Source organism: Geospiza fortis, unplaced genomic scaffold (genome assembly GCF_000277835.1).
Source record: "Geospiza fortis unplaced genomic scaffold, GeoFor_1.0 scaffold468, whole genome shotgun sequence".
Lineage (NCBI taxonomy): Eukaryota > Metazoa > Chordata > Aves > Passeriformes > Thraupidae > Geospiza > Geospiza fortis.
Genome location: NW_005054502.1, coordinates 104,683 through 131,730, shown reverse-complemented (window position 1 = coordinate 131,730; position 27,048 = coordinate 104,683). Strand labels below are relative to the sequence as shown.

The 27,048-nt window shown below is 43.4% G+C and overlaps 1 protein-coding gene across 1 annotated transcript in view; it reads left to right on the top strand.

Annotated features, from left to right (window-relative positions):
- The window catches only part of PTPRT (protein tyrosine phosphatase receptor type T), a 345,910-nt gene that overhangs the window by 253,830 nt on the left and 65,032 nt on the right, over positions 1-27,048 (top strand). Inside the window, exons 13-15 of the mRNA XM_031063401.1 lie at positions 1,639-1,675; positions 15,937-16,072; positions 21,712-21,777. Coding sequence (XP_030919261.1) covers positions 1,639-1,675; positions 15,937-16,072; positions 21,712-21,777 — 239 coding nt within the window. The remainder of the gene's footprint in view (positions 1-1,638; positions 1,676-15,936; positions 16,073-21,711; positions 21,778-27,048) is intronic.

The following is a 27,048-nucleotide window of genomic DNA, read 5'->3' as shown; positions in this document are numbered from 1 at the left end:
GGTTCCCAGCACTATGTGCAGAGTCAGCTCTGCAAACAAAGCTGTGTTTTTCCTGCTCCATACATCCCAAGCAGCAACAAAGACTTTGGATTTCCAGGATAACTGGGAATTCCAAGTCATTGGAATGAGGGGAGTGGGGAGCTCTGCGTGCAGCTGTGGTGACTTTGCAGTGCCAGTGTTGGTGCAGGTTGTGCAGGGCAGCTGATTTTGGGGGGACAAGGGGGTGTAAGCAGAGATATCTCTGGTTTGCTGGGATGAGCAGGGCTTCAGTCCCACTCTGGACTGGGAAATAGTCATGGTTCATCCTCGAGGAGCCAGGAATTCCTTTAGAGAGTTTGAAGGCAAGGTCAAAGGGGGGGTTTGTCCTTCTGGGTATCTCATTGTTCTTAGGCTGCACACAGTGTGGCTTTATATCCAGATTGTGTGGCATCACAGAAAGGGATCAGAGGGAATTGCTCCTGTGATTCCCAGCATTTCCCAGCATGGATCCTGCAATCATCCCCTTCCTATGTGCAACAAAAGTAAAAGGAGAAAGGCACAGTGTGTGTCTGCTCCAGCCAAGGAGGATTTGTCACAGATGGAGCAATTTTCTCCAAGAGCAAATTCAGATTTTGCACAAGGTTTGTCCAGTTGTTTGAGGATGGAAGGAGGTGCTCAGCAGTGCTTTCTTTGCTGGGCTGTTGTTTCCAGAGCACAGACAGCATCCATATTAATGGAGCATTGTCAGCACAGTAATTTATGCTGGATTCATTACACCTGAGACGTGTAGAGGCATAAAGTGCTCTGCAAGCCTTGCAGCAGATTAGTGCCTGCCAGTGGCAGCTCTTTAACAGGCAGCACATTCCCATTTGGATGGCAATCACAGGCTGGACAGCAGCAACCCCTGCCAGGAAGGGCTGAGCAGGGAGGAGCTGGGGACTCCACAGAGGTTGTGTTTGCAGCAGAGGTGGCCTGAGAAAGCTGCAGAGTCTAAGCTGTGTGTGAAGCCAAACCCAACATTTGGATCCAAATCCCGTTTCTGCAGCTCTGCAGGCTCCGGGGTGGATTGAACACAAAGCCTTGGGTTTTGTCCCAGCTCTGCAATGAGGAGCTGCAGTGGTGAGGGTTGTTAGAACAGCTCGTTTGGCAGAGGCAGCAGCGCAGAATGTTGGTCTGCTCCACATCCATCAGAGAGCTGAAATATTCAAATGACTTCTTCGGTGTCTGTTTGCCATGTGTTTAAATAAATACCCAATTTGCAAAATTTGCAGTAATGGTGCATGAAAATGAGATGTACAGTGGTGTGTACTTTTGACCCAAGGCTTGTCAGTCTATTACAGAGCAGGTCATTTGACTGGGAAATTCTATTAGCTAATCAGGCACTTCTGTGGGACCCATCACTCACACATGGAGCGTGGAGAAACGTGCTGTCATTCCCAACTTTTCAACACTTAAGAGAACCAACTACAAGCAAGTCCAGTAGTGTGGAGTGTTTTATGCAACAAAAGCTGTTGGTGGTATTTTCAAAGATGAAGTGCAAGAAAAGATATAGATGTATTTTTAGTAGCTTTTTAAAGGAATGTGTGTTTACTGTAGATGGGCAAATTACACGCTGTGATGTTTTCCTATATATTTTTCTTGTGTTTTTTTATTTTTCAGGAAACAAAAATCAACTGTGTCCGGCTGGCAACAAAAGGTATGTGGGTCTCTCTCTTTCCTGCAAAACACAATACCAGAAATGTAAAAACTACAGTGGTGGCACAACTTGATTACAGTTCCTAGCCAAAGAGCTAGCCTCTTTATTTCCTCTTTTATTTTATTTTTTTTAAAAAGGAAGATTTCCAAGGCAGAACAACAATTTCTAGGACCACTCCACTATATTTGTGGCCTCTGTTATTTTTTTAATGCAGGGTATAATTCTCTGTGGTTCCTCCTTCCCCTCATTCTGTTGACAGCTTTTCTGTCCTGAGGTCTGTTCTTGCTGTTGGCAGAACGTCACTGAAAAAGTGACATTAACTTCCCATTCAATTTGTTCTCTCCACAACTGTACAAAGTAGATAAGAGGAGATCTCGTGTAAGCCTAACCTTGTACACAGCGGGGCACAATTCTTACATCGTGCCATTTTCATGGTATAATTGAACAAACATTCCTGATTTTCATTGTGGTGAGCTCAGAGCAGGCCGAGCTGACAGGTCACACGGAGCAAACCCAAAACAGCCCCAGGTTGGTTCACAAGGTGCAGCTCCTGAGGGACCAACAGTGACAATGCCTGAGCTCCTTCTCAGAGTTTACAGCTGCTTTTAACAACTCTTCTAAAGATTTCAAAATCACCCCAGGGGCTGCTTTTCCAGAAAAGGTGTCAGACACCAATTTATTTGTAGCACAGAGTGGCTGTAAAAAGATTTCCCCACCACATGCTGTAGTGTGCCAAGGAGCTGTGGGGAAAGGCTGGGCTGCTGCCATGGGCTGTGCTACAGGTGCCTCTCCTTTCCCAAACTTAGCTTTGCCAGCTTGTGCTCTTGCTGCTGTGCTGAAATGTCAAATATCTGCATGGCTGCCCGTGGAGGCTTTGAGAGGTCACCAAAATTGGCAGGAACCCAGAAATGCTTCGAGGCACCATCCCCTTTTTTCCATTCTTTTCCATCTGTTTTGACTTTTGGCAGAAGTTAATGACCTCAAGGTCCTTTCTCCTGACCCCTCCTGCATCTGCACTTGCAGAGGAGTTGGGAGGGCTCAAAGAAACCCCATTAGCCACTGGAGAGCATTTTCCATCTCCCTGTGGGGACATCCCCAGGCTGTCCCAGCCAGCACTGGAGCTCCCACCTGTGCAGGTGTTTTCCCTGCTCAGGCTCTGTCATGCAGGCTGGTGGGGCTGTAAGCAGTTGTGTCACCACTGAAAGCTGAGGAGGAGGAGCCATTTCTCCCATTTCTCCTTCTCATCTGTGGCTCTGATGCTCCCCATACCCTCTTGTCCCTTTCCTGTTTAAAAGTTCCTTGTAAAAATCTTTATTTAATTCATTCTCTGGGTTACAAACATTCTGTGTGTCTCAGTCTATGTGTCTCCTTCCTCTCAGTTCTCTCAGCTGGTAGTGATGTGTCCATTTCAAATACCTGATTTTGGCTTTCTGGTGGTAGAAAGAGCAAGAGCAGGACTGGATGAAATGAATCCCCACAAGCTTTTCCAATAGCATAGTCTCTTCATGAGATCAGAGATACTGGATTAATTAATTTTTGGAACCCAGTAGTTCCTTCCATTTCTGTCATTTCAGTTGTTCATTTTTCTGGAGCTGGTGAAAGAATGTTGTCCTGCTAGCAGGAAAGATATTTGCTCTGTGAATATTCAAAACAAAATAACTTACACAGCTTGAAAAACCCCATTCTGACACGACCTTTTCTTTGCACTCTTTGATTTGGGTACCTCAGCAAAGTGTCCTGTAAGTGTTTGACCTTCAGTTGACTTTTGCAAACTGAGATAATTTCATTAACCCTGTTAGGTCACCAGGAAGAGTCACTGAGCCACCCAGTCAGTGAGCCCCCCCTTCTGTTGGTTCTGAATGTCATCTCTTTTTAGAAAAAAATCATTTGCTAGGATTAATTTAATAAGAGACATTAAAGAGATGGGTAGAGCCTGAGGATGTCTAGAGCCACTGCTTTTTGGTGATCTTATTCTTTAGGGTTTTTTTCCTTTATTGACTTGAATGGAAAAGGACAAGAAATAATGGTAGTTCTAGTGTTTATTCTCGCTGTCTCAATTCATATCACTTTTGATTTATATCACTTTTGCTTCATATCACTTTTGATTTATAGGTAGATATCTTATTCCTCTGTGTGCAGTGCAGAAATCTCTGTGGAAATTCTCTTCCTCTTTCCCCTGGCTCTGAATTGCAATGCTGTAATTCCCAGCGCCTGGCCCTCAGCACGGAGCTGGAAATGCCCCAGCTGTGGCTGATCTGAGGCAGGTTCAGCTCTCCAAAGGAGCAGGGCTGGGTGCAGCTCACAGGCAAGGGAGCAGCAGGAGCTGGGGTGCTGTTAATGTCACAGGAGTTGCCACAGCTGAACAAGGTGGTTCTGTGAGCTTTCCCACAGTTTCAGGTTTCCATACGTCCTGAGGCTGCATTCCCACCATGCATTAATTCCAGATGGATAAAGGGACCAGCCCCTGGAGAGGGCAATGCACAGAGACACTCACAAAACTGTGATTACACCATGTCCTGATAGCTGGAATGTTCTAGATAACCTCCTGCGTCTGTGCTGTCTTCTGTCTGCTCATTATATTGATTATCCTTAATGGCATTGCTCTGTATTCTCCTTTATTTGCATTGGAGTTTTTCTGAGGATAGAATGAGCAAACCTGAAGTCTGCCTTGAACAGAATCATCAGAGCTGCCAGTGAGGATGCCACTGTGGTGTCTTTGATAGAAATCAGGGGGAAAAAAAACCTATTTTGGAGGCAGGCTCAATCTCAGCATTAGAAGCTCTGCTTGAGTTGTTACCAGAGGAGAAAAAAAAATTGACTTGATGCAAGTAAATAAATACATACTACTGGTGCCAGACAAAATGTTCATTTTGGAATAGAGGCCTAATTTTCCCATTCCTAGACGTTTGTCACTCCATTAGCAGCAGTGAAAGGAGTTCTGATTTACACCAGTGACAGCAAGATTAGGATCCAGGCGTGTTTAAGCGAGGCAAGAATTCTCTTGAAGCACTGGATTAACAAGGGCACTGAACGTGAGTGTGGGAGTAATTAGGCAGTGAAATGTGTTAGGCATGTGTTGCTGGGGGATTGTAACACATCCTGAGTGTTGCTGCAAGGCACCTGCTCAGAGCTCAGTCTCTTTCATCACTCGAGAGACGCTCAGGGGCTGCTGCGCCGCCTCTGCTCCAGCTGGCTGCAGGGACTTTGCTCCCTGTGTCCCACTGCCCCAACAGCAAGAAAAGCAAAGCAGAGTGACTTTAAAAGTGGTTTAATCCACTAAAAAAAAAAAAATTGGAGCTTTCCCATTTTTTTTCCCTCCTCTTTAGCCAGAAATAGGCTGCTCAGATGAGCCCTTTTCAGTTCAGCCCAGCTGCTTCCCAGCTCTCTGGTGGTGCTCTCTCTTCATGGTTCTCTGTGTGCTGCTCCTCCTTAGATCAATTTGATCCTTGTGGTGGCAAGAAAAGGCTCTCAAATCCTTTTATATTGGGTTGTTAAGCATTGGGAGGAGGGGGTGGCATCAGCGTTTCAGAGCAGCAGCTCCTCCAAAGAGCCAGCAGGTTCCCAGCTGGGCCAGCACATGCCCTGAGCTCATTTCCCTCCATCCAGTGCCTCCATGTGAGGCTGGGTGCTGCCTTGGGAAGGGCCAGTGGCAGGGATTCACCACCAGCCCTTGCTGGGTGACCTTGGATGATCCATCAGAAAGCTCCCTACGTTTGTCCACTCTGTGTAGCCATCCCACGTTTTGCCAGCATGTTAAACATTATGAACCTTTTGTATCTACGTTTGTTCTTTTTTTTCAGATTTGTTGGTCTCAGATCTCTTGCCACTTCCCTCCTCACATGGGCTGTTCTCTTTTTTTAATTACTGGACTAATGTTATCTTTCGTAGCATTAGGCACTTGGATGCATCTCATCAACATAAAACAGTCTTTAAAAATGTTTATAATTAAACCTCAATTTACCAGCTCTCTGCCATACAATTTTCATTCAGATGGGTTATTTATAGGTTTTGCCATTTGGTTTCCTTGACAGCATTTGTTTTAATATGTCCCATTCTTTCTGAATTAACTGACTTGTTCTCCCTGTCTTAAAGCAACATATTTATATTGACACTTTATTAGAGAAAATTGCAACCTCTTACCAAGAGAGAGCGATTACCTCTTGTATTCCTAAAGTGCATTAAATTAATTTCACAGTGTAATTGAAACCAAGGCAGAGGGCTCATTAATGGTTCCTTATCTCCCGATACTCCTTTCCTTAAAATGTGAATTCTTGCAAATGAAAGAATGGAACTATAATAACCATTATGAGGTACATTTTTATTTTTTTTCCTTTTTTTTTTTTTTTGTCTTGTGCATGCTGCCTGGGAACCATTTTGCTTGTTCTTAGCAGTGATAGGTAGACACCAGGTGACCACGCCAAACCCGCCCAGCCTCTTGAGCACAGGTGATTATCAGTTCAGAAAAAGCAAAACTGGTCAAACTTCCAGAGGTCTGAGCAGCTTCATGGCTTCTTGTTTAATGCTTGTTTTTCATAAGAAATTACTTTTACGATTGCTCCAACTGCAGCATAAAGGAGGGCAGTGCTTTCATGGCACTCCTCCAGTGCCGAGGTGGAGATCTGTCTGTGCTGAGGGCCAGCTGAGGGCTCAACACCTCTCAGATCTTCATAGCAGCTCCTGAGTGTGATGGAAGAGCCCCATGGATCCCCTGGGTGTGCATGGAGCTGAGCTTGCATTTCCAATTAAAGGAGCTGTGCCATTTTCTGGGGCTGATTGTTCTGCATATTCGTAGACAGCTGAGTCCTGCAGTCGGAGAAATGGTGGCAAGAAAAGGAAAACTTGATTCTGCAAGCTCTCTGTAGAGGAACTATAGAAACTGTAGTTTCTATAGAAACTTCTGCTGGAGCCAGAGATGCTGCAGAATTGAGCCTCAGCAGCACCAAGTCACTCAGTGGGGAGGTTCAGAACCTCTCAAGGGTTTTGCAGTTTCCATCAGAAGGAGCTTGGAGGTCTGTGTGCCATAAAGTTGCCCCAGCATATGTAACACTGGGACCAGGATCATCATTAACTCCAGAAAATTTAAATATGGAGGGAAGATACCATCAGCTTGCAGAATTAAGTTCTTTTACTCAGCCTGATGTGCACAGAATAATAGCTGGGATGTGGCAGTGTTAGATGAGATTAATGGGAAAGGAGGGTTGCTTTTTCAGTTTTCAGATGCATTACATTTCTCTGGGAATACTCCCCTCCCAGTGCTGCATGGCTGTTCCGGCCTCTCTATGACTTCCTCACCCAACAATTATTTCAACTGCACATCAGCTGTGATACAGGGGCAAAATGGTGCTGGGATTACTGGGAAGTTCAAATGGTCCTGATTTTTGGTAGTGCATCACGATGGGAAGAAGGAAACTTCCTGGGAGAATGTTGAAATCACAATAAAAAACCTGGGTCTGAAATGTGATCAGGGAAATCTTGGGCTGGTGGGGGAGACTGCAAAAAAATCAGTGGAAAATGAGGAAGGAAAAAGTTCCTGCTCTTCCCACACAATTTTGCTGCACATGAAAAATGTTGATTTAATAATTCCTGCTCCCTCAAATCCATTGAAGAGGCTTCTTTTGTTTCCTGGAATACATTCTAGTTTTGTAGACAGATAATGTATTTTTTAAACAGATCTAATCCCACTTCAAATCTGTTTGTTGCTGCATTTTGTCTTCTAATACACTGGAATATTATTCCTTTGACAGGTTTATTCTGTTTGGTGCTATTTATTTCAGAGGAGTTTATCACATTTTTTAAGCTGAATGCATGAAAGTGGTTGGTTGGTTTTTTTTACCCCCTGAACAAATTCCTGCCTTCTAAAAGTTATTTTCTAGCACAAGTTTCGTGCATCATAATCCCTTTAGGGGCTTCCTTATCCCAGGGCACAGCTTTGAGTTAGTGCAGAATGGGATGAGGCCAGGAATGAACTGAATTTGGTATTTCCAGCCTCATGTCCAGAGGTCATTATCTACTCCAGAGCTCTGCTGCATTGCCAAACCCTAATCCTGGGCTCCCCAATTAAAATAGGCAGCTGGAGGTAAGAGGAGAAGAAGCACAGTGTTTAAGATGAAATCTGGGATAGTTTAGCAACAGGAGACTGAAAACATCACCTTTGTAATTCAGAGCATCCACTGCCAGGACACAAGTAGCTTCAGGATAGAAAGGTCTTTGGAGAAACGAAAATAAAATATATTATAGCTGTGTGAGCCAAGGCCTCCAGGAACCAAAGCAGGCAAGGATTTACCTGCAGCAATGTGGAGGTTCTTGTCCCTTTTCACGTCCTACCTGGTGGGAAAGGATGCTCTTGGCTGTGGCTGGCCCTGAAGCAGTGGACATTCACCTTTGTTTGCAGATAAATTGGTAGCCAGGTAAAGGAGTGGAAATTAAAGAAAAGTCAGTAGTTGGACATGAAAGCCACGTGTGAAGGTCAAATTAAGAAAATATTTCCTTTGGTTTTGTTTTACTTAGTTTGAATGCAGGGAGTATTGGATGATTCCTTGCTTATGAAATTTAGGGGCTTGTTTTTCATCTCTGCTGCTTGGAAGTTTGCAGGAAGAGCTCTTTGGATGTCCCTTGGAGCCTCCTCTGCACAGGGGCTGAGGAGGGGCAGGCAGGAGGAGATTCTCATGTTTTAGAGGACAGTGGGGTTTCATGTTCCTGACCCTCACACCAACTCACCTGGGTGATCAGGATTTTGTCTCCATTTCCTGATACAGATCCTTTCTTAGGTGGGTAAGCCACTGGGCAGGTACTGCAGATCACTTAAAATGATTTTCATAAATAGATTTTATTGTCAGTGAGAGGAATGACAGATTTGTCTTTATAAAGAAGCTGTGGGTCTGCTGGTAGATAAAACCAGCACTGGGAGATAAAAGAAACAATGGGAAGGATTCCACTGATTGATGAATGGGAAAAAAAAAAGATATTTGCATTTACAAATAAACTGTAGGTTTGCTGAAAAATGAAATTGGATATTGATAGATTAAAGAAACAGTGGGGAAAACCCCTAAATTCCATAAGAATTAAAAATTAAAAATGGGGGTTATACATTAGAGGGGAATCTCTGGTATCAGGTGTTCTGGGAAATCTGAACCTTTCAAGTACCTCAGACAATGGGTAAAGAGAGAAGGGAAATGTGGCCGGGAAATTGGGATAAAAAGGAGGCTGAGTTCTCCAAAAATTAGAGAGACCCCAGGGCAATGCCCCATGGCCTCTCCCTTTATTGGAATAAAATTAAAGGACTCCTCTGTCTCCTTTTTGGACATAAACCTCTGGTGTTTGTGGATTAATTTTCCTGACATCAGTGTCCTTTAACAACACTTCCAAAGGCAGGACAGTCCCAGGACTGTTACAAATACATGATGCCTGCTTCCTTAAATAGGTTTTTTGATAAGCCAGTGTTCAGAAACAGGGTTGATATTAACAAGCTTCTGAGCTTCTTCCAGGAGCTGGACATTAAAAACTATTTGGTTGCATTAGGATATGTGATAAAATTACAAGGTAGGTAGTGTTATTGTAGAGGAAAAGGGAAATCTTCATTCCAGTCTTGCCTGAAAATGCTGCTCCAACTTGGCAGAGCACAGGAAGCATCCTGGTGTTCATGCAGCACACGTAGAGTGTGTGTGTACACAGACTCCTGACACTGCCCAGCTGATCCCTTTAGCTGGAAGAGAGATTCCTCCTCTCCTGCTGCTCCCTCAGCTCGGGGTGAACCTCTCAGGGCAGCTTTTTGTGGGTCACCCTGGTACCTGAGGCACCTTCGTCCACTTGGGCTCAAAAGGTGACTTTGTTTCAGTGTTCACCTTCTGCCCACCCCTGGGCTTTGCTCACTGGTTTTGCAGCTTCTGCAGCTGCTGTGGGCGTGGATTTTTCATGATAATCATGATGAGAGCAGGGTAACTATTGAGAGTGGGCTTACTGGGGGAAAAGTCACTAATTGTGGTGAATCTCTTATATATCCGTAACATTGTCAGGCACTGAGAAGTTTTTGCCTCTTATCAGTCAAAAGGTTGATCTCCCAGTGTCTGACTTCACAAAAATTAAGTCACATCTCTAAATTTGAATTTGTCATATTGGTAATTGTACTTGTTTTCCATTTCTATAATTTTTGAGCTAGTTTTTAAATACAGTTCTGCAAGAGTGAAGAGTTAAAACAGAAACGTGCTCTCACTCCCTGAACCATCACATCACTTGTTGGCACCACAGCAGCTCTCTTTAGCTGAGCTCCTCTTTCAGGGAAATGTTATAAACTTTGTTATTCTTGGGGACCATATATCTGCTTTTAGCTCAAATTAAGGACTCCTGTTATGAAGCGAGAGGAGGAAGAAAGAATAGCCTTTGTGCTGGATTTGCCTGGAATCTCCAGAATCAATTATTCACTTACAGCTATTTTTTAATTCTCATTCAGCTTAGCAATGCTGATCTTGATGTCTCACTGTGTGTTTACCCTCATCCTCCTACAGATTCCACCTGTAAGCCTGAAAATCCCTCATACAAATTCTGGTCTGTCTTTCTCTCCAGGACTGCTTTGTTTTGCTGCTCTCTCTGCTCAGAATATGGTTGAAAGCTTTTGGCTCTCATCATTCTGTCAATTCCTTTTGAGCTTTGTTAAAGAAATGTGTGTCTCATTATAGGCTTAAGCCTGTGCTGTTTGCAGTCTTCAATAACTGGAGGTGGAAAATCGGTGTGGCGACGTTGTGTGTGGTGATCCTGTTTGTGATACTCATTTTTTAATGAATTGCAACAAAGAAACAGCCAAAAAGGAATCTGGCTTTTAGGTGTGATGAGCTGTTCCACTCTGTTGGCTCATGGTACGTGGAGGCACCAGCATCATGCACAGATTGGTTTTAGTGCTGATAAATTGCTGGAGGGTGTGGTCAGCTGACACCCTGGGCTGGTTTCCACATCAGGATGTAAAAATGTGCCTTTCCACCTTTATCTCAGTGTTATCATTCCTGGACGTACCTGTCTGCCCTTGTGTTTGCACTCCAGACTGTGTTTTACGGCTACAGATATTATCAGGAACTGAAAACATGAGGGAAAACATTCCTGCATGCAGAGCTGCTTTAATAATTTGTAGGCCACTCACATAGAAAGCACCATAAAAAAATAAATAAAGGAAATCGTGTTTACAAGTGATTTGAGAATAGCTGTCTTTTGAATACAAGCCTCTAGGTCTATTAGGAGATTTTACATTCAGCCCACTGCCTGGCCATTATGTGCTGCAAAGAAATTACTCTGATTGTGCAGATCATTTCAACACATAATGACTGGGAGCCCAATATTTTTCATTAATTTTTCTGGGTTAAATAATGCTCTGAAGTGATTTTTTCTGATTGTTTTTTGTTCCAAGAGTGGATTTCTTTCTGAAGAAGCTGTGTTCTTAGGTGCTACAATTTTGAAACCAAACCTCATCATTGCCAGACTTGTCCCCTTGCTGGGTCTTTCCTGTCTCCTGGAGGTGGCTGAACCTCCCATTTCTTGTGTTGTTTCTCTCAATTTGTCCCTCCCTCCTTCACACTTGCATTGCCCTTTCCTGGATTCTGAATATTTGACCCAGCTGTCCTTAGAACAATTTTATTTGATTTTTTTTTCTTCTCCTGTTAAGCCTTGGGATGTTTCTCTCTCCTCCAGAGTCTTGGCTGCTGATGATTGTGGTGCCCCTTCCCCTGCAGGACTTTGTGCCTCACCAGCTGGAAACCTCACATAAATACCTGACTTTTCCTCCTGTTTATGGCTCTCTTGAATTCCTTTTCCTGGCAGTGTCATTTTTTTTTAAATGCAATATTGTAATTGCTGCCTGAAGTAAAGAATGTTTCAAATTGCAGTTTGTGAAATAGGTTTAATGGAAGAAACTTGTATTATCAGCCCTGCTTAGTTACATGCACTCAGTAATCTCTCTTTCCTGGATGTTTGTCAGAGTGCCACATCCACAGAGGAGGTTGCTTTATATTTTGTGGCTTATTTTCAAATAATATACCTGTGCAGAAATTGCTGGGAGGGAGATTGCCGTGGTATCTTTCCCTTAGATGCCACTGCTGGTTTTCCCCCAGAGGGCACTGCCCAGGCTGCCCAGGGAATGGGAACAGCCCTGAGGCTGCCAGAGCTCCAGGAGAGTTTGAGCATCACCCCCAGGGATGCCCAGGGTGGGGTTCTTGGGGTGTCTGTGCAGGGACACGAGCTGGGCTTGAGGATCCTGGTGCGTCTCTTCCAGCTCAGCATATTCTGTGATTCTATCAATCAACAGCAGCATGGCCAGATTAGACCTTAATTAAAACCTTAATTAAACCATCAGTGTGTGATGATCCAGAAACCTGACTTCTCATGGGCTGATGAGCTGGACAGCTCTGGGAAATTGGCCATTTGCCCCTGCCCTGCTCTCTTTGCATCTCTGCAGCATCACCAGAACTCTGTCTCCCATCAATGTGCTGCCTGTACTGTCTTCTGGCTCACTGCAAGGTGCTGGATCTGGGAATTTTGGAAGAGATTGAAGAGAAGCAGAGTCAGTTGGGTTGCTAGGAAAAGAATTAAAATAGCTCTGACTGACTAGTGGAGGGCTGGGTGAGTGTCAGTGCCTGTGGAAGTCATCAGGGCACTGCTCTGGCTCCTGGGATGTGAATTTTGTGCACCACAGAAAGGAGCATTGTGACCGTGTTCACTGGGGTCTGAGGATGAGGGAAGAGACGAGGATCTGACTCCATGTTTCAGAAGGCTGATTTGTTATTTTATGATATATATTACATTAAAACTATACAAAAGAATAGAAGAAAGGATTTCATCAGAAGGCTAGCTGAGAATAGAAAAAGAAAGAATGATAACAAAGGCTTGTGGCTCAGACTCTCTGTCCAAGCCAGCTGACTGTGATTGGCCATTAATGAGAAACAACCACATGAGACCAATCACAGATGCACCTGTTGCATTCCACAGCAGCAGATAACCATTGTTTACATTTTGTTCCTGAGGCCTCTCAGCTTCTCGGGAGGGAAAATCCAAAGGAAAGGATTTTCCATAAAAGATGTCTGTGACCGAGCATCTCTGAGAGCAGTAGCCTGGTGGAGTAGATCAGGCCCAGACAGGGAGTCAGAGGACCTACAGTCTTCACTCCTCTGGCCACTGCCTGCTATCATTTGCTTTTCTTATTAAGAAAACAAGCTTAGGGCAGGAAATTGTCCTAGTTTGTATTAGTGCAGAGTAATGGGGTCTTGACTCCATGGGGGCTTTGGGTGCCACTGAAATGCACACACTAATAACAGTGGTGACCTGCTCTGTGTCTTACTGTTCCAGCATCCAGCTCCTGTTACAAGGAACAATTCATTCCAGGAAATGTGGTGGAAGTAACCACTAGAAAATACAGTTATAGTTGTTTTCATTCCTTTTTAATGGCAGCCATATATAAACATGGTTTTTCAGAAAGAAAAGGGTGGTCCCTCAAGTACAGTAGTGCAGAGATTTGCAAGTGTGTTTAAAGATATTTGTAGGAAATGGCCATCTGAGCAGTTTTTATGGGCTGCTGTGCTCAGAGGATCTCAGATCCTGCATCTGTATAAAGGAAAAGTGAATTCTAAAACAGTGTTTCTGTCAGGAGCAGCAGAAGTCATGTCCTGAGAGAAACAGCTCACAGAGCTCCTCCTGCCAGGACAGGAATGTTCTTACCTACAGCTGGTGCTGGGGTAGATGGAAACCAGAGCAGCCAGAGGAGATTTAGATATCTGCATGGAAAATCTGCCAGAACAGCAGGAAAACAATGGACTTTTGCAGTCATGTTTCACTGCAAGGCTTGGAGAATCCCAGAGCCAGGAATTTGCTGACACTGTCACATTCTCCATTCCCAGGCACTATTAGCTGAGACAACTTACAAATGGTTGGGCTGGTAGCCTAAAGGAATTGCTGGCCTTTGCCAAGAGAGATAGAGGTGCCCAGAAGATTGGAGTGAATCAGTCACCACTGTGTGGAGGTGTCAGGATGGATAATGAGCCTTTCTTCTCCTCCTGGAACTGCAGGAGCCTCCAGTGGGGTGGGAAATATCGAATAAAACCACTCTGAGCACACATTGCCTGGAGTAACGAGCAGCAGCCTGGCAAAATCAAACCAATCTGGGGGATCAGAAGATGGAGTTGACAGCACATTCTTATTTCTTCTAACACAGCTCACACTTCATGAGGGTATTCAGATGGTACAAAAATGAGGGGCGTCTGACTGTGCTGTTTATAGTAGAAAACCATTCTCCAACACCTATTATTTAGGGTCATAAGAGTAACTGCAGCTCAGCTGAAGGATAATTTGGAGTACTTCTGACTTTCACTTCAATGAGTAGAGTTTTAGCCATTTTCAGGGAGAAATTGTACCTTTCTCGTTGCCTTTGTTGTGTGACAGTGTGGGGATTGCATGTCTGATGGTGTGGAGCTCACCTCTTGCACACATTTACGGCAGGATTGTGGGAGAGCTTGTCAAAAAAAGATGGAAATATGCAACTGATCCCTTATTTTATTTTCATGCTCAGGAGTCCCATTAATGCATTTCAGACCTGTGAGCATGGAAGTTATCAGTGAACTCTTAACTGAATGGGCAAATTGGTGAATGCAGCAGAATAGCAGAGTTGTCAGGGGCAAAAGCTGAAAATGATATGTGTGATTCCAAGAGCCAGCCCTTTTTGCTTGGTAAATTTTGTGTTTTGCTCTGAGTAAACTAGATTAACAGCTTAGCTGTAGGAGAAGTGAAATCATGCTTTTATCACTGCATCATATCTTAAAGCATGTGCAGTTTAACGTGTGGCAAAGAGGCAAAACACCACCCCAGTGACAGTAACACTGCTGTCTCACCAACACATGGACTTGACTGGATATTAAGCAAGTGACTTTGAACAGAAGTGATTCAGATTTCCTGAAGATCAGCAGCACAGAGCTGTTAAAAGAGCAAAACATGATGGTCTTGTGATGTCAGCCCTCTGTGTTCACCTTTGATTCCCTTTGCCCATGTTTAAGCTGCAGAGGAAGACCTGGCTGACTGCAGCAGCAAAGGTGAAGCCCAAGATAAGAGTGGATCTCATGTAACATGAATTCATTTAACTTGGTGAACTGCAGTGGTGATATTTTTAGGAGTAGTTAAGTGTAACAGGAATATAATGAAGATAGGCTTATTTAGTCTTTAGAGTAGCCATGAGTCAAATCTTGTGGGGCTTTCTAAATCAAGCTCAGTGGCTTAAGCTATATCTGGAAATATTCTGTGCAGCAAGCAGTGAAGTCAGCATAGCTAAGGTCTGTAATGAGGACTAATGAGGTCTCAGCAATAAGGTAGAGGGCAGCTCTCTCCAAGGTGCTCAACTGGAGCAGAAATGCTGTGCAAATAATGCTCCTAAATACGGTTTATTTTCAGGTGTGTAGATTTCGCTTGTTAAAAAACCAAACCAACAAACCAAAACCCCCTAAAATTTCAAATAGAAATTCTGGTTTGGGCTGAAGAAGTCATGCCTGGTATGTGGTGATAAAGGGTGCTGAGGCATTGGAATTGGCTGTCCAGAGAAGCTGTGGCTGCCCCTGGATCTCTGGAAGTGTCCAACGCCAGGCTGGATGGAGCTCCAAGGTTCAACCTGGTTTAGTGGAAGGTGTCCCTGCCCATGGCAGGGGGTAGGAATGAGATGGGCTTTAAGGTCCTTTCCTACTCAAATCATTCCATGATTCTGTGTGGAAAGTGCTGCTCTATATGTTGGATTAATGCTTGCTACATGTATACCTGTAATGGGATGTTTAAAAAAGCCAGGCCTTCAATGCACTGAGAAAGACAAATGTGAGCTGATTTTGGAGGGGAAAAAAGTTTCTGCCAGAAGAACTATTATAATTACATGTTACTGTGTTCACTATTTCAATGAGTAAGGATTTCAAGTCCATTTAAACTATTTGAGATTAAAATTAGAACTGTTGTTCTCCTGTTTCTGGGTGCATGCTGAGTGCTTCAGAAGAGTAAATGCCCCATTACAGTATAACTTAGTAAAATATTAGAGTCATTTGCACTACACTGGGATTTTACACCCTATTACTGCTCTGAATTATCTGTCATTAGCCCTCATTAAAGGCAGATTTGGTTAGATGGACAATTGTCTATTGCAATTTGATTGCAAATATGTTGTTAGGCTTTCAAATGAATATTTAAAGTGGATCATTGCACAGTTTGCCTAGAAATGCCTTTTTTATTTTCATCTTGTCCTTCTTCTCCCTCCATCTTTTAAGGAGCTTCCACCCAGAATTCCAATGCAGTGGAACCTGAAAAGCAAGTTGACAGCACGGTGAAAATGGCTGGAGTTATAGCTGGTCTCCTGATGTTTGTTATTATCCTCTTGGGAGCAATGCTTACCATCAAAAGAAGGTAAGTTTCTGCTTTGCTTCCATCTTGGACCTCTTGTTGTAGTTTCCAAAGGAAGAATAAATAAAGATAAAACATTCTTTATGAGCAGCAGTTGATACCTGTGTACATAATAACACTGACACTAAGGGTCCAGAAAAAATACCAGTTCTGGGAGATCCAGCAACAAAAGAATGGTTTTTACTGCAAAGACATAATGATAATTAATTGATAATTAATGTCAAGAGATAAGTCAAAAAGTAGCATGGGATAAAGGGAATAAAATCTGAACCTCTCCTACCAGGAAGGGCTGAGAGACTTGGGATTGTTCAGTCTGGGGAAGAGAAGGTTTGGAGTGATCCAGTTGTGGCCTTCCAGTGATTGAAGGGAGCCCACAAGAAAGATGGAGAGAGACAGCTCACAAGGGCCTGGAGTGACAGGACAGGGGGAATGGCTTCAAGCTGGCAGAAGAGGGTTAGATTGGATATTAGGAAGTAATTCTTCTCTGTGAGAGAGATGGGCCCTGGAACAGGGTGCCCAGAGAATCTGTGGCTGCTTCATCCCAACCATTTTTCCAACACCTGAGTTTTCTGATGCTTTGGCTGTCCTGACTGCTACAACCTGAGTTATTGTCTCCCAGATAACACAGACAAACCCCCAGGCAAGATTACTCCTAATGCAGAATGAGGTTGGACACTGAGGATCCATTTGCTCTGTGTGAGAGTTCCCAAGCTCCTGCTGAGCTGAGCTGGCCCCTGAGACAGTGCCCAGGACCTTCAGCTGAGATTGCCAGGTCCCTGGAGCAGCAATGTTTGCTGAATTTGGGGGTGATGTCCCACTCACAGAACCTTGCTCTAGCTGGTTTTGCCACAGGCTCTGTAAACCTGGGCAATTTTCTTCAAAGTTAACATTGGAAAGGAGGTGAGTGGGAGTATTAGAAATCTGAATTCTCCCCTTTTTTTCCCTAGAGCTGGAAAATTACAGTTTCCTCTGTGTTGTTTCCACAGCCCCTCCCAGGGCAGACAGGCAGAATCCCTGCAGTCTGTATCTGTTTGCTGCAATTTGCAAGGATACCTGCTGGAAGACACGCTGAAATAAGGAATAAACTGGCTCATTGACTTTAAAATCTTTTCCCATTTAGAATCTCTGAGTGCAGGAGGAGGTGTGGGAGGCTGTAGCACACCTCCAGCACCTCCAGAGCTGCTGACCACATCCCTTCTGAGCTCCCTTGGATGGGCACCAGCAGCCACGTCCAGCTGGGGCTCAGAGCTGCATATGGACAGTGTTCCCTGAGGATGAGCCTCAGCCTGTCAGGCTCATTGCATTTGTAAACTAGTGTGGGTTGGGACCAGCTTCTATAAAAGGAGAAGCTGATTTGGGCCACAAATTGATTGGAGCTTCTGGAGGAGCAGAGCTGAAAGCTTGAGCTTTTCTGAGAGAGCAGTTTAACAACAGACTTCTCCTTTTATTTTGCAAACAGAAACACTTGGAGCTTAAGCTCTTGCATTCCATGTTTGCATTAGCCTCATTTTAAAAACAGTTCCCTTCCCAGTGCACCAAGGCCTTGGGGTACAAATAGTGTAGCCTTGCAAGGCAACAATTCAGAAAAATAATTGAATGAGCTGAACTTGAGATGCTGTCTTCAAATGGAGCTGGAAAATATCCCAGTGACATTTGTCCATTGTCCAGGGCATCACAGCTCATTGGGAACAGGCACAGGATTTCCTGGATGAAGCATTTTGTTAACAGAGAGCAGAGGAAGGAGAGGGATTAGAAGAGAAGGAAGACATAGGTTTGAGATAAGCATTGGTATCATCAGGAGCCTCTTTTTGTTCTGTGGGGCTCACCAGGTTGGCAGCACAGTGCTTGGAACCTTTCAGACACAGAGCACGAGCAAGCAGTGCTCAGCTGTTCACAGTTTCAGCAGAACAAATAGCAAAAATTCCAGGAACTCAAAACTTTCTGGGGGCTAATAAAATTTTAGAGGGTTCAGTCAGATATGTGAAGCTAAATAAGGCCAACCAGTGTTTTTATACAGTGGAAAACTTGGGTTTGATGTTATGTTTGTTTTCTGAAAGTTTTAGTTGAAACTTAGGGTTGTCTAAAAACTGCTAAAGTTCCCATATATATATATATCTTTATCAAAAATGTGTGTACATATAAATTTCTGTTTTAAACATGACTGTATTGCAGTATTTAAAATCAAAACCATTAACAGTTTGTTTTCTTGGTTTTGGGAACCCATTAACTCCAGGAGTTAAGCCACAGCATCATCATTCCATGTATATGAAATATAAAAATTGCTGCAACATAATGGAGAGAAACCTCACACGAGGACATGTAGGGACAGGACAAGGGGGGATGGCTTCACATGGAAGGAGATTACATTTAAATTGGATATCAGGAAGAAATTCTTCACTCTGAAGGTGGGGAGGCCCTGGCACAGAGTGCTCAGAGCAGCTGAGGCTGCCCCTGGATCCATGGAAGGTCAGGTTGGATGGGGCTTGGAACAGCCTGGGACAGTGGAAGGTGTCCCTGCCCATGGCAGAGGGATTGGAATCATCTTTAAGGTCCATTCCAACCCATCCACTCTGATTCTGTGATAATTTAACCTGTTAATTTAGAGGTGGTTATCCATGCCTACATGAGTGTAAGTGCTCACAAAAGGCAGAACAACATTCTTTCATTAACAGATACATATCCTGAAATATCTCACTTTTATTGTATGAAAATATTTCTAATTCTCCAAGGAGCTTGTTGTTTTTTCCTTAATATTATTTAAATACATTTGAGTAACAGAGAATACAAAATCATTTTGTAAAAACAAAATGAAACAAGAAAAAAAAAGATATTTTTCAGGAGAAAATGCCCTTTGACTTTGCCCCTCCCCAAAATATTTGATTTGGGTCTGTTCTGATTTCATCTGCGCAGTTTTAATTCTGGTGTAATCGTGCCTTGTGCTTCCCTGGAGTGAAGAATGTGACACCTCTTAGGCTGGTGTGTTTGAGCAGACAAAGCCCCCACTGACCCCTTTAAATATAAGACTGAATAAATAGGATCAGACAGCCTGTCATGGATGCAGTGTAAATAAGTTCTTTAAACTGCTGTCGGTAGCAAAAAAGGAGATATGGGGCTATGTAGGATCTAGGATTATTTCCTCCTATGAAAATTCAGCTCCTTATTCTGGATTAGGATTTAGGTGGTTACCTTAAACTAATTAAATAAAACCCCAAAGCCTCTTGGGCAGAACATACCCAAGCTGTATGACAGAATTAGGAAAAGGGACATTTGCTCATTGAGTGACCTGTGTCCCCCCTGTGTCCCTGTTTCAGGTGGCAGACAGGCAGGGGTCTGTCTTGTGCTTTCTAGGACCAGGTTGTGTTTTTACTGACCAGCTCTCACAGTTAAGCTTTGAAATATTCTTTAGTAAGTCCTTATTTCAGGCTGCATATTTTGGAAGAATTTGAGCCAAAATGTCCAATTTCAAAACACAATCCTCCTTTTGTTTGTCTTCCTTTATTTTCTGTCCTTATGGAGCAAACCTTTCTGAGCTTTCCTCTGCAGCCTGGAGGGATGTGCAGCTTTTTAATGAGGGCTGAGGGTCTGGTGGGATCCCAGATGTCTGTGGCCTAGACAGGAGAGCAGCAGAAGGAACAGCAGGATGTTCAAGGGAACACTTCCAGTCAATAGAGCTGTGTGAGCCCTGGTCCTGGCCTCTCCCAGGGCTTGGTTTAATGGAATTATTTGGGGGATTTCAGGGGTTCAGCTGCATGTTTTCTCATTTTCTACATCCTGGTCATGTTTCCCTTTGTTTAGAGGCTGAGTGGAATTTGGATTTTCACAGGGAAGCTCAGTGGCAATCACTGCACCTTAACTGGTGCATTGCTAGGGCCAGCAGAATTGCTGCCTTCAGGAGATAATAGCATTTAGTTAAAATACATCCAGGTGTATCATGGAATCAGTGCCCTTCAAAAAATGAGATGCCAGGACCCAGGAGATTCCTCTGGCTGCCCTGGGTGACTCCAGACCCTGGCAGGGGCTCAGAGACCTTGGCACGGAGTCAGAGACACCTGTGCCTTCCATTTTAACCCATGGAAACAATTACCAACTTTGTGTGAAGAGTTACAAGCCACAAGAGTTTGAGTAGAATGATAGTGAATTTGTCACAGGGTGAAAATGTAGAATTTTGGGGTTTTAGAATGGGGGTTCAAGAGGTAAGATGGAGGAATCTGGGTGTGTCCTGTCCTTCTTCTCCTTCTTCTTGCCCTCCATCTTCTGCTGTGATGGTGACACTTTTGGATTGGTTTAGGGTAGAGACAAACTGTCTAACATAGGTGATAGGTATTGGAAAATTATTGTAAATAAAGTACAGGTAGTTCTTGGTATAAAAAGACAACACCACCCCAAGGGCAGGGAATGTGCCACAACCCAACCTGCTGGACAGATCTCAGCAGCTCAGAGAAAGAATGGAATAGATAAGAGAAAGTAAACAACCTTGAAAAGCAGAGCTGAGAAATCTCGACTTCTTCTTCGATCACGGGGCTGGGAAAAAAAGAGACTTTCTGATACCTTGGGGTCATCTCAACCACAGAAACCTGAGAATGTGGCATGCATCAGGAATCTGGCTAAAAGAGCAGGTTTCTAGCAAAGGCCATCAGCAGCAAAACTATGGCACTTCAGTGAAACCCTCATGAACTGCTCTCTACCCCATGTGTGCACAGGACAGAGGGTGATTGTGCAGTGACTGAGCTGAACCTGATTTCCACCTGTGCTTATGGAAGTTGTGTTCAGAGCAACTATAAAAGTGAACACTTGAAAGTTGCATTTCTATTTCTAAGTGATTCCTAGTCATCCTAGTATCTTAAGGATGGGATTTTAAAGCTTTGCAATAAGTTGAAATTTGTGTTTCATTTTCTCTGTCTTGACCACTGCTGCTGCTTCTGTGGCTTCTTGTGGCTGGTGGTAAATCTCTAATACCCTGGGCTAGGTCTGTCATGAACCAGTCTTTTCAGAGAAGCCCCTTTCCAGCTATGAAAGGGTAAATATAACTTACTAAGATACAACTGAATGCCAAGGCTCAATTTGTGGTGCTGCTCAAGATGTTGTGAAATGAATTGTTGAGAAACTGTGGTAGAAAATGCTTAATCACAGTGATGCAGAAAGCTAATGCATGCCCCCAGTGCTCAGCTATAAATATGGAGTGATGCTTGAATTGTTAATGAACTATTTGCATTTTAGAGTTTGATGAAGCTTGATTTATCATTAGACAATTTGCTCATTGTCTCAATATTCCAAAATTGTGGCGTTCTTACATTGTCACTTCCCTATTTATTGTTATTTGTATTAATAGCTCTGACATCTTTCTTTCCATTTCAAAAATATCAAAGCACTTGAGAGGCAAAATGAAATCTATTTGCCCATGGTACTGACATGATAAAGTGAGGGAATTAAAGGTGAGGGGATTTATTCATGGTGGCAGAAGTGGAAACACAACCTGTCTCCAGTTCAGTTTCTGTTTATTCCTCACCAATGTACAGTTCCTGAAACAAGTGTAGGCAAACAGGATCTCAGTACAGAAAACAGCACAAATACTTTGTATATTGAATAAGAAACCTGGAGTTCACCTAAATCTAATTATGTGCTTTTCTCTTTTTCTCCTTTTGGATATTTTGTTCATCTGACTGGCCATCAATATTTAGAAGAAATGCATATTCCTACTCCTATTACTTGTAAGTACTTGACTGGGGATGAGGTTTTTTGAGCATGTTCACCCTCTGGTAATTTTGTGCATCGTTTTATTTTTTTCTTTTTGTTTCTTTTTTTTTTTTTACCACTCCATTTATCCTTGCTTTCCAGCAGAATGTGTTTTATTTTCCCAGTTGCACGCTGTTATGTTTTCCCCATTTTCCCACTGCACCTGTAGCTGTGCCTGCAAACATATGAATGTCCACAGATATGCCAGTTATGGTTTATAACTCTTCAAACTGGATATTCATCTTTAGATTGGATATCAGGAAAAATTTCTTCACCAAAAGGGCTGTCCAGCACCAGAACATGTGGCCCAGGGAAGTGATGGAGTCACCACTGAGGCATTGATTTAAAAGCTGTGTAGATGTGGCACTTGGGGACAGGGTTGAGGGATGGACAGAGCAGTGCTGGAGGAACAGTTGAATGATGATCTTGGAAATCTTTTCCAACATAAATGATTCTATGATTCTGTAAATGCTAATGAACAAATACAGAGCATCCCAAGTGCACCTTTTTAATTGTCCATTGCTTGTAGCCACGCTTCAGGGAAATTCACACCTGAAAGTGATTGTTGGGAATTTCTCAGCCATGGATGTAAGCTTTTTAAAAACCTTAAGGTTTCTGACAACTGGGAGTTGACATTATCCCAGCAAACATCCCTGTTCCTGGAGCTGCCAGGTTCTGAGTGTTGGTTTAGATCATTGGATGATGAAGTGGTTCAGATATTCAGATCTAAATCACCTGTCCAGTCCTAATGACAATGCTGCATAATTAAGGCAGTTGTTAAGGCACATGAAAATGCTTCACACATCAGTACTTCCAGAGCCATCTGTTGCCTAAAGATTGAGGGGCTGGGAAGCAATCAGGGCCAAGCTGTTCCTGCCATGCTAATGGTTGTCTGAGGATCTGGGGGAGGAGAGGGCTGGATCAATGATGTGAGGAAAAAGTCCTGGAGAAGTGAGCTGAGGCCTCTGCTCCCCTCAGAGGGCTGGGAGGGATGGAGAAGGCAGCTGCTGCTGGGGACAGGAGCAGCTCTGCCCTCTCCAGCTCTCAGCAGCAGCAGGAGCTCTGTCGCTGACACCAACCCTTCCCCAGAACCTGCCAGGCTTGTCAGGGCTCTGACACCCACCGAGCTGTCCCAAGGGCCACACCAGCCCTGACAGCCCCTCCTGGCCTGCTGCCCCAGGATCTGCCTCCTCTGCCCCTCCCTGCCGTTCCTCCTTGGCTCATCTTGGTGCTTTTTCCTGGAAGGTTTCAGCAGGTCAGCAGAATGAGAGGGTTGATCTGCTGCCATTTTAAGGGCAGCTGGTTTCTTTTCCGTATGCGTTGCTTTATGTCCAAAGAACAGGGCAAAGGATTTCTTTTCCATATGGGTTACTTTATGCCCAAAGAACAAGGCAAAGGAGGATCCCTACTCACCACTGCTTGGAGGGATTTTGTTTCTCCATGACCTGTCAGGAAGCTCTTGAAAAAAGAACCTCTCCCACTTTCCAAGCATGTCAGGAGCCTCAGGACACCATCAGGAGTCTTGACTTTGCCCAGTGATGTAACTGTAAATGCAGAGTAACTCCATTTCCTCTACACCTCCCACTGGTTCACCCAGAATGGAATTTGACCTCAAGTAGTCAGATTAAACAGGAGGTTAACTCAGTGTAAAGTAGGGGCTGGTTCTAACCCAAAGGTGCTAGGAGCTAGTTGAATTTATTGATAGAACCTTTCCTCTTCTGCACATTTCTCATGTTTTACTGTTTGGTTTCCATACAACCAGTAGCACCACAGCCTGAGAAATTCAGTGCCAGGTTTCCCATTATAATTCTGTCTTTTTCCAGCAGGCAGTATATGGTCAGCATGTTCCCTGCTTTATTTTATTTTGAGATCTGTGTGTTTAAAAAGATGAATCAACTTCCAAGGCCTCTGTGACCCATTTTGCAGCTGCACAACATTGCTTTAAGCAGTCAGCTGAGGATTGTTCTGCCAGAACAAGCACAGGGGTCTTTAAGGGATCTGTTTGCTGTGGGTCAATTTGCTAGACCCTTTTTCCTCGGGGAGCAGTGACTCAGGAAAAGTGAAGAGAAAACCCTCAGGAGGGTCACCCAAGCCTGGGGTTGCAATGAGCTTCAGCAGAGGCAGAAGGAAAGGCTTTAATAAGGTTTAATGAGGCAGATGTCCACCATGCAGCACATCACACCAGGGAAAAGCCAGAGGTGCCATCAGGCAAGCTGAGTGTTCATAGGAGCACTGGAGGTTGGAGCTCAGCTTGCAGGATTCACAGAGCTTTTCCTCCTCAGTACCACACACAAAATGCTCTGCCAAGAGTTCACTCTCAGCTCTGGTGATGTCCCAGGGACAGCTCTGCAAGCTGGAGGCACCACATCAGCAGTGACCTCGCCATAGACACTGCCAGCACCTGTGGTGGTGTTCACAGGGGTCCGAGGATGAGGGAAGAGACAAGGATCTGACTCCATGTTTCAGAAGGTTTGATTTCTTATTTTATGATATATATTATATTAAAACTATACTAAAAGAATAGAAGAAAGGATTTCATCAAAAGGCTAGATTGGCCATTAATTAGAAACAACCACATGAGACCAATCACAGATGCACCTGTTGCATTCCACAGCAGCAGATAACCATTGTTTACATTTTGTTCCTGAGGCCTCTCAGCTTCTCAGGAGGAAAAATCCTAAGGAAAGGATTTTCCATAAAATGTGTCTGTGACATGCACCAGGCTCTACCTGCTTGGCTCACATCTGGTCTGTTTCCTGCACTGGGAAAACCAAGCTCTGCTTTGGAGTTTTTCCCCCTTGAGCAACAATCAAGGTAAAAGGGATGTTCCAGTAGCGAGGGAAGGAAGCAGGAGAGCCCATGTAGGAGCACACAGTGAAGTTCTACTGAGTTTCATGCTTCAAGTTTCACATGAAATAGGGTGTTTCATTGGAATTGCTAAGGACTGTGCAATTCTTATCCAGCCTTGATTCAAATTGTCCTGGACTGCTATGAGCAGAGAGGTTGGATTTCAGTTTATTTGAAATGTTGTGGAAATAACAGCAGAAATATGGTTATATACAGATTTTTTTTAGAAAAAGAATTGGTTTCTATGCTATGACCTTGCATGAATTATTTAGTCCTGAAGCAAAATTCAGTTGAATGAGTGACCAGTATTGAAAAGCTGGTTCCCAAATAGATCTGCTGGCAGATCTTTAAATGTGACCATATGGACTGTATCCCTTCATGTTTGGTTTCAGTTTCTGGACTTCAAAGCTGTGTTCCTTAAAGCAATTCTTGTCTGCTTTCAGATAATTCCTCCTAACTCTTTGTCATCTTCTGTACAGGCCTTTCTTCTTGTTAGGGACCAAAATCTCCTATCCTAACTCTTCCAAACAGTTCTGTAATGATAATTCTATAATGATAATTCAATTAAATTCCAAACAGTTCTATAATGATAATTCTATTAAAGTCACAGAGACTTTTTTGAGGAGTGCCTGGTCTTTACAGAGACAGGCCACAACATTTTGGTCATCTCTTGACTGGAGCTCTGCCCTCAGCCAGTCTTGTGTTCTGCTGCAATTCAGGACTGGAAAATCTGATTCTGTGAGATGTTTGAGTACCTGCAGCTCTGACTGGTGAGACCAATCCAAAATATTCACTTATAGGAGCAGCTATTTTGGGCATGCATAGTTATTAGGTAAATACTTATGGGATTCTTGTATAGCTACACTTGATTAAAAACTTCCCACAATGTATAGGAAAGGATGAAAGAGAAGGCCATAAAGATCTTTAACATGCGTTAGGTGGAAATACAACCCAGGAGGCCTTGATTCCTGACTTGTAACTCATTGTGCAGGGTCAACATCATATTGTGTACCTCAGTTTACCCATCAGCAAAGGTGATTGCTTGTGGGTTGAGATCCTGTGAGGAGAAAGAGATGGGATTAGGAGTTCTTGTCCTGGAGCACTCCTTGCATGCCTGTGCCTGAACCTTTCCAGAGGAGTTACTCTGTATTTACACCAACACAAATGGTGTCTGAGCTTGGGACAGAATTGCTGCTGTCTCTCTGCACTTAAGTTTAATGTGCAGTGTAAGATATCAGCCCAGCCAGGTCTGGAAGATGTTGGTTTTACTCCCAGCCGAAGCTGTAAAACACAGACAGCAATTCATCCAGTTTACAGAAGGGTTTGCATCTAGTGACAGACACCTCTTTTGCAACAGAATTTTCAACTGCAGCAATCCAAATCATGATTTTATTATTTGCTCACCAGGAAAATAAATGGAAATGTTTTCTGTGTGTGGGTTGTTTGTTTTGGTTTGTTTCTTTCTCCTGGGCTGGGTAATGGCTGCAGAATGAAATTTAATCAAGAGCAATATGAGACCAGGGAAGAATTTCTGGAAATACAGAGATTCATGTATGTGTTACAAGCACTCGGTTTAATGTTATTTATTAGAAAAGGGTACTCAATGGCCAAGATGTTTTCCTTTTCCCTGAACTGCCCAGAGCTCCAGGGACATGATTGCAATGTAGGAAACCTCTTCAACTCCCACTGGAATTTCACACCAGTTTTAATTGTTGGGTGGTTTTAGCTGGGGGTTTCTTTTCATGGGAGAGATTGCAAAGGTTATTAAGCTAAATTTATACTTAGATTTTTTTTTGAGATAACAAAGTTTATGCTGAATTTAGTGCCACCATCTGTGGGACATTTGAAAAGAAAAACATCCCTTTATTTTATTTAGAAGCGTACCTCTGTAGAAACACATTCACACATAAATATCTCCAAGTATTTCCATGGATGGTGGGATCTGCCTGCACAGGTCAGCTTGCTAAATCAGGATTTTAAGAAGAAACGTTCTCATTAGGTGCTTTTCTCATCAGATGATGGAAAAACAGGATCATTAATCAGTGGCTATGCTTGTCTAATGAAAGCAAATTAAAAAATAATATATCAAAATGCAGAAAGTAGATGAGATGATATTTAGAATGTGTCTGTATGGTGATTGCAAGCCTAAGCCTTGCAGAGGGCAGGGTTTGTGGGTGTTTGTACCAGCAGAGACTAATACTGCATGGCTCCCACGTGCACCTGGCTTGTCTGAAGTCTGGTTGTAAGTAAAACTAAAAAATAAATATTAAAAAAAAAATCCCCCACAAGTAGTGATTAATTTGATCAAGTGAAGCTTAGATCATACTCTCAAGAGCCTATGCTTGTACACCCACAGTACAAAACACTCAGGGCATTCTTTTGACTTCTCTCCACTTTCT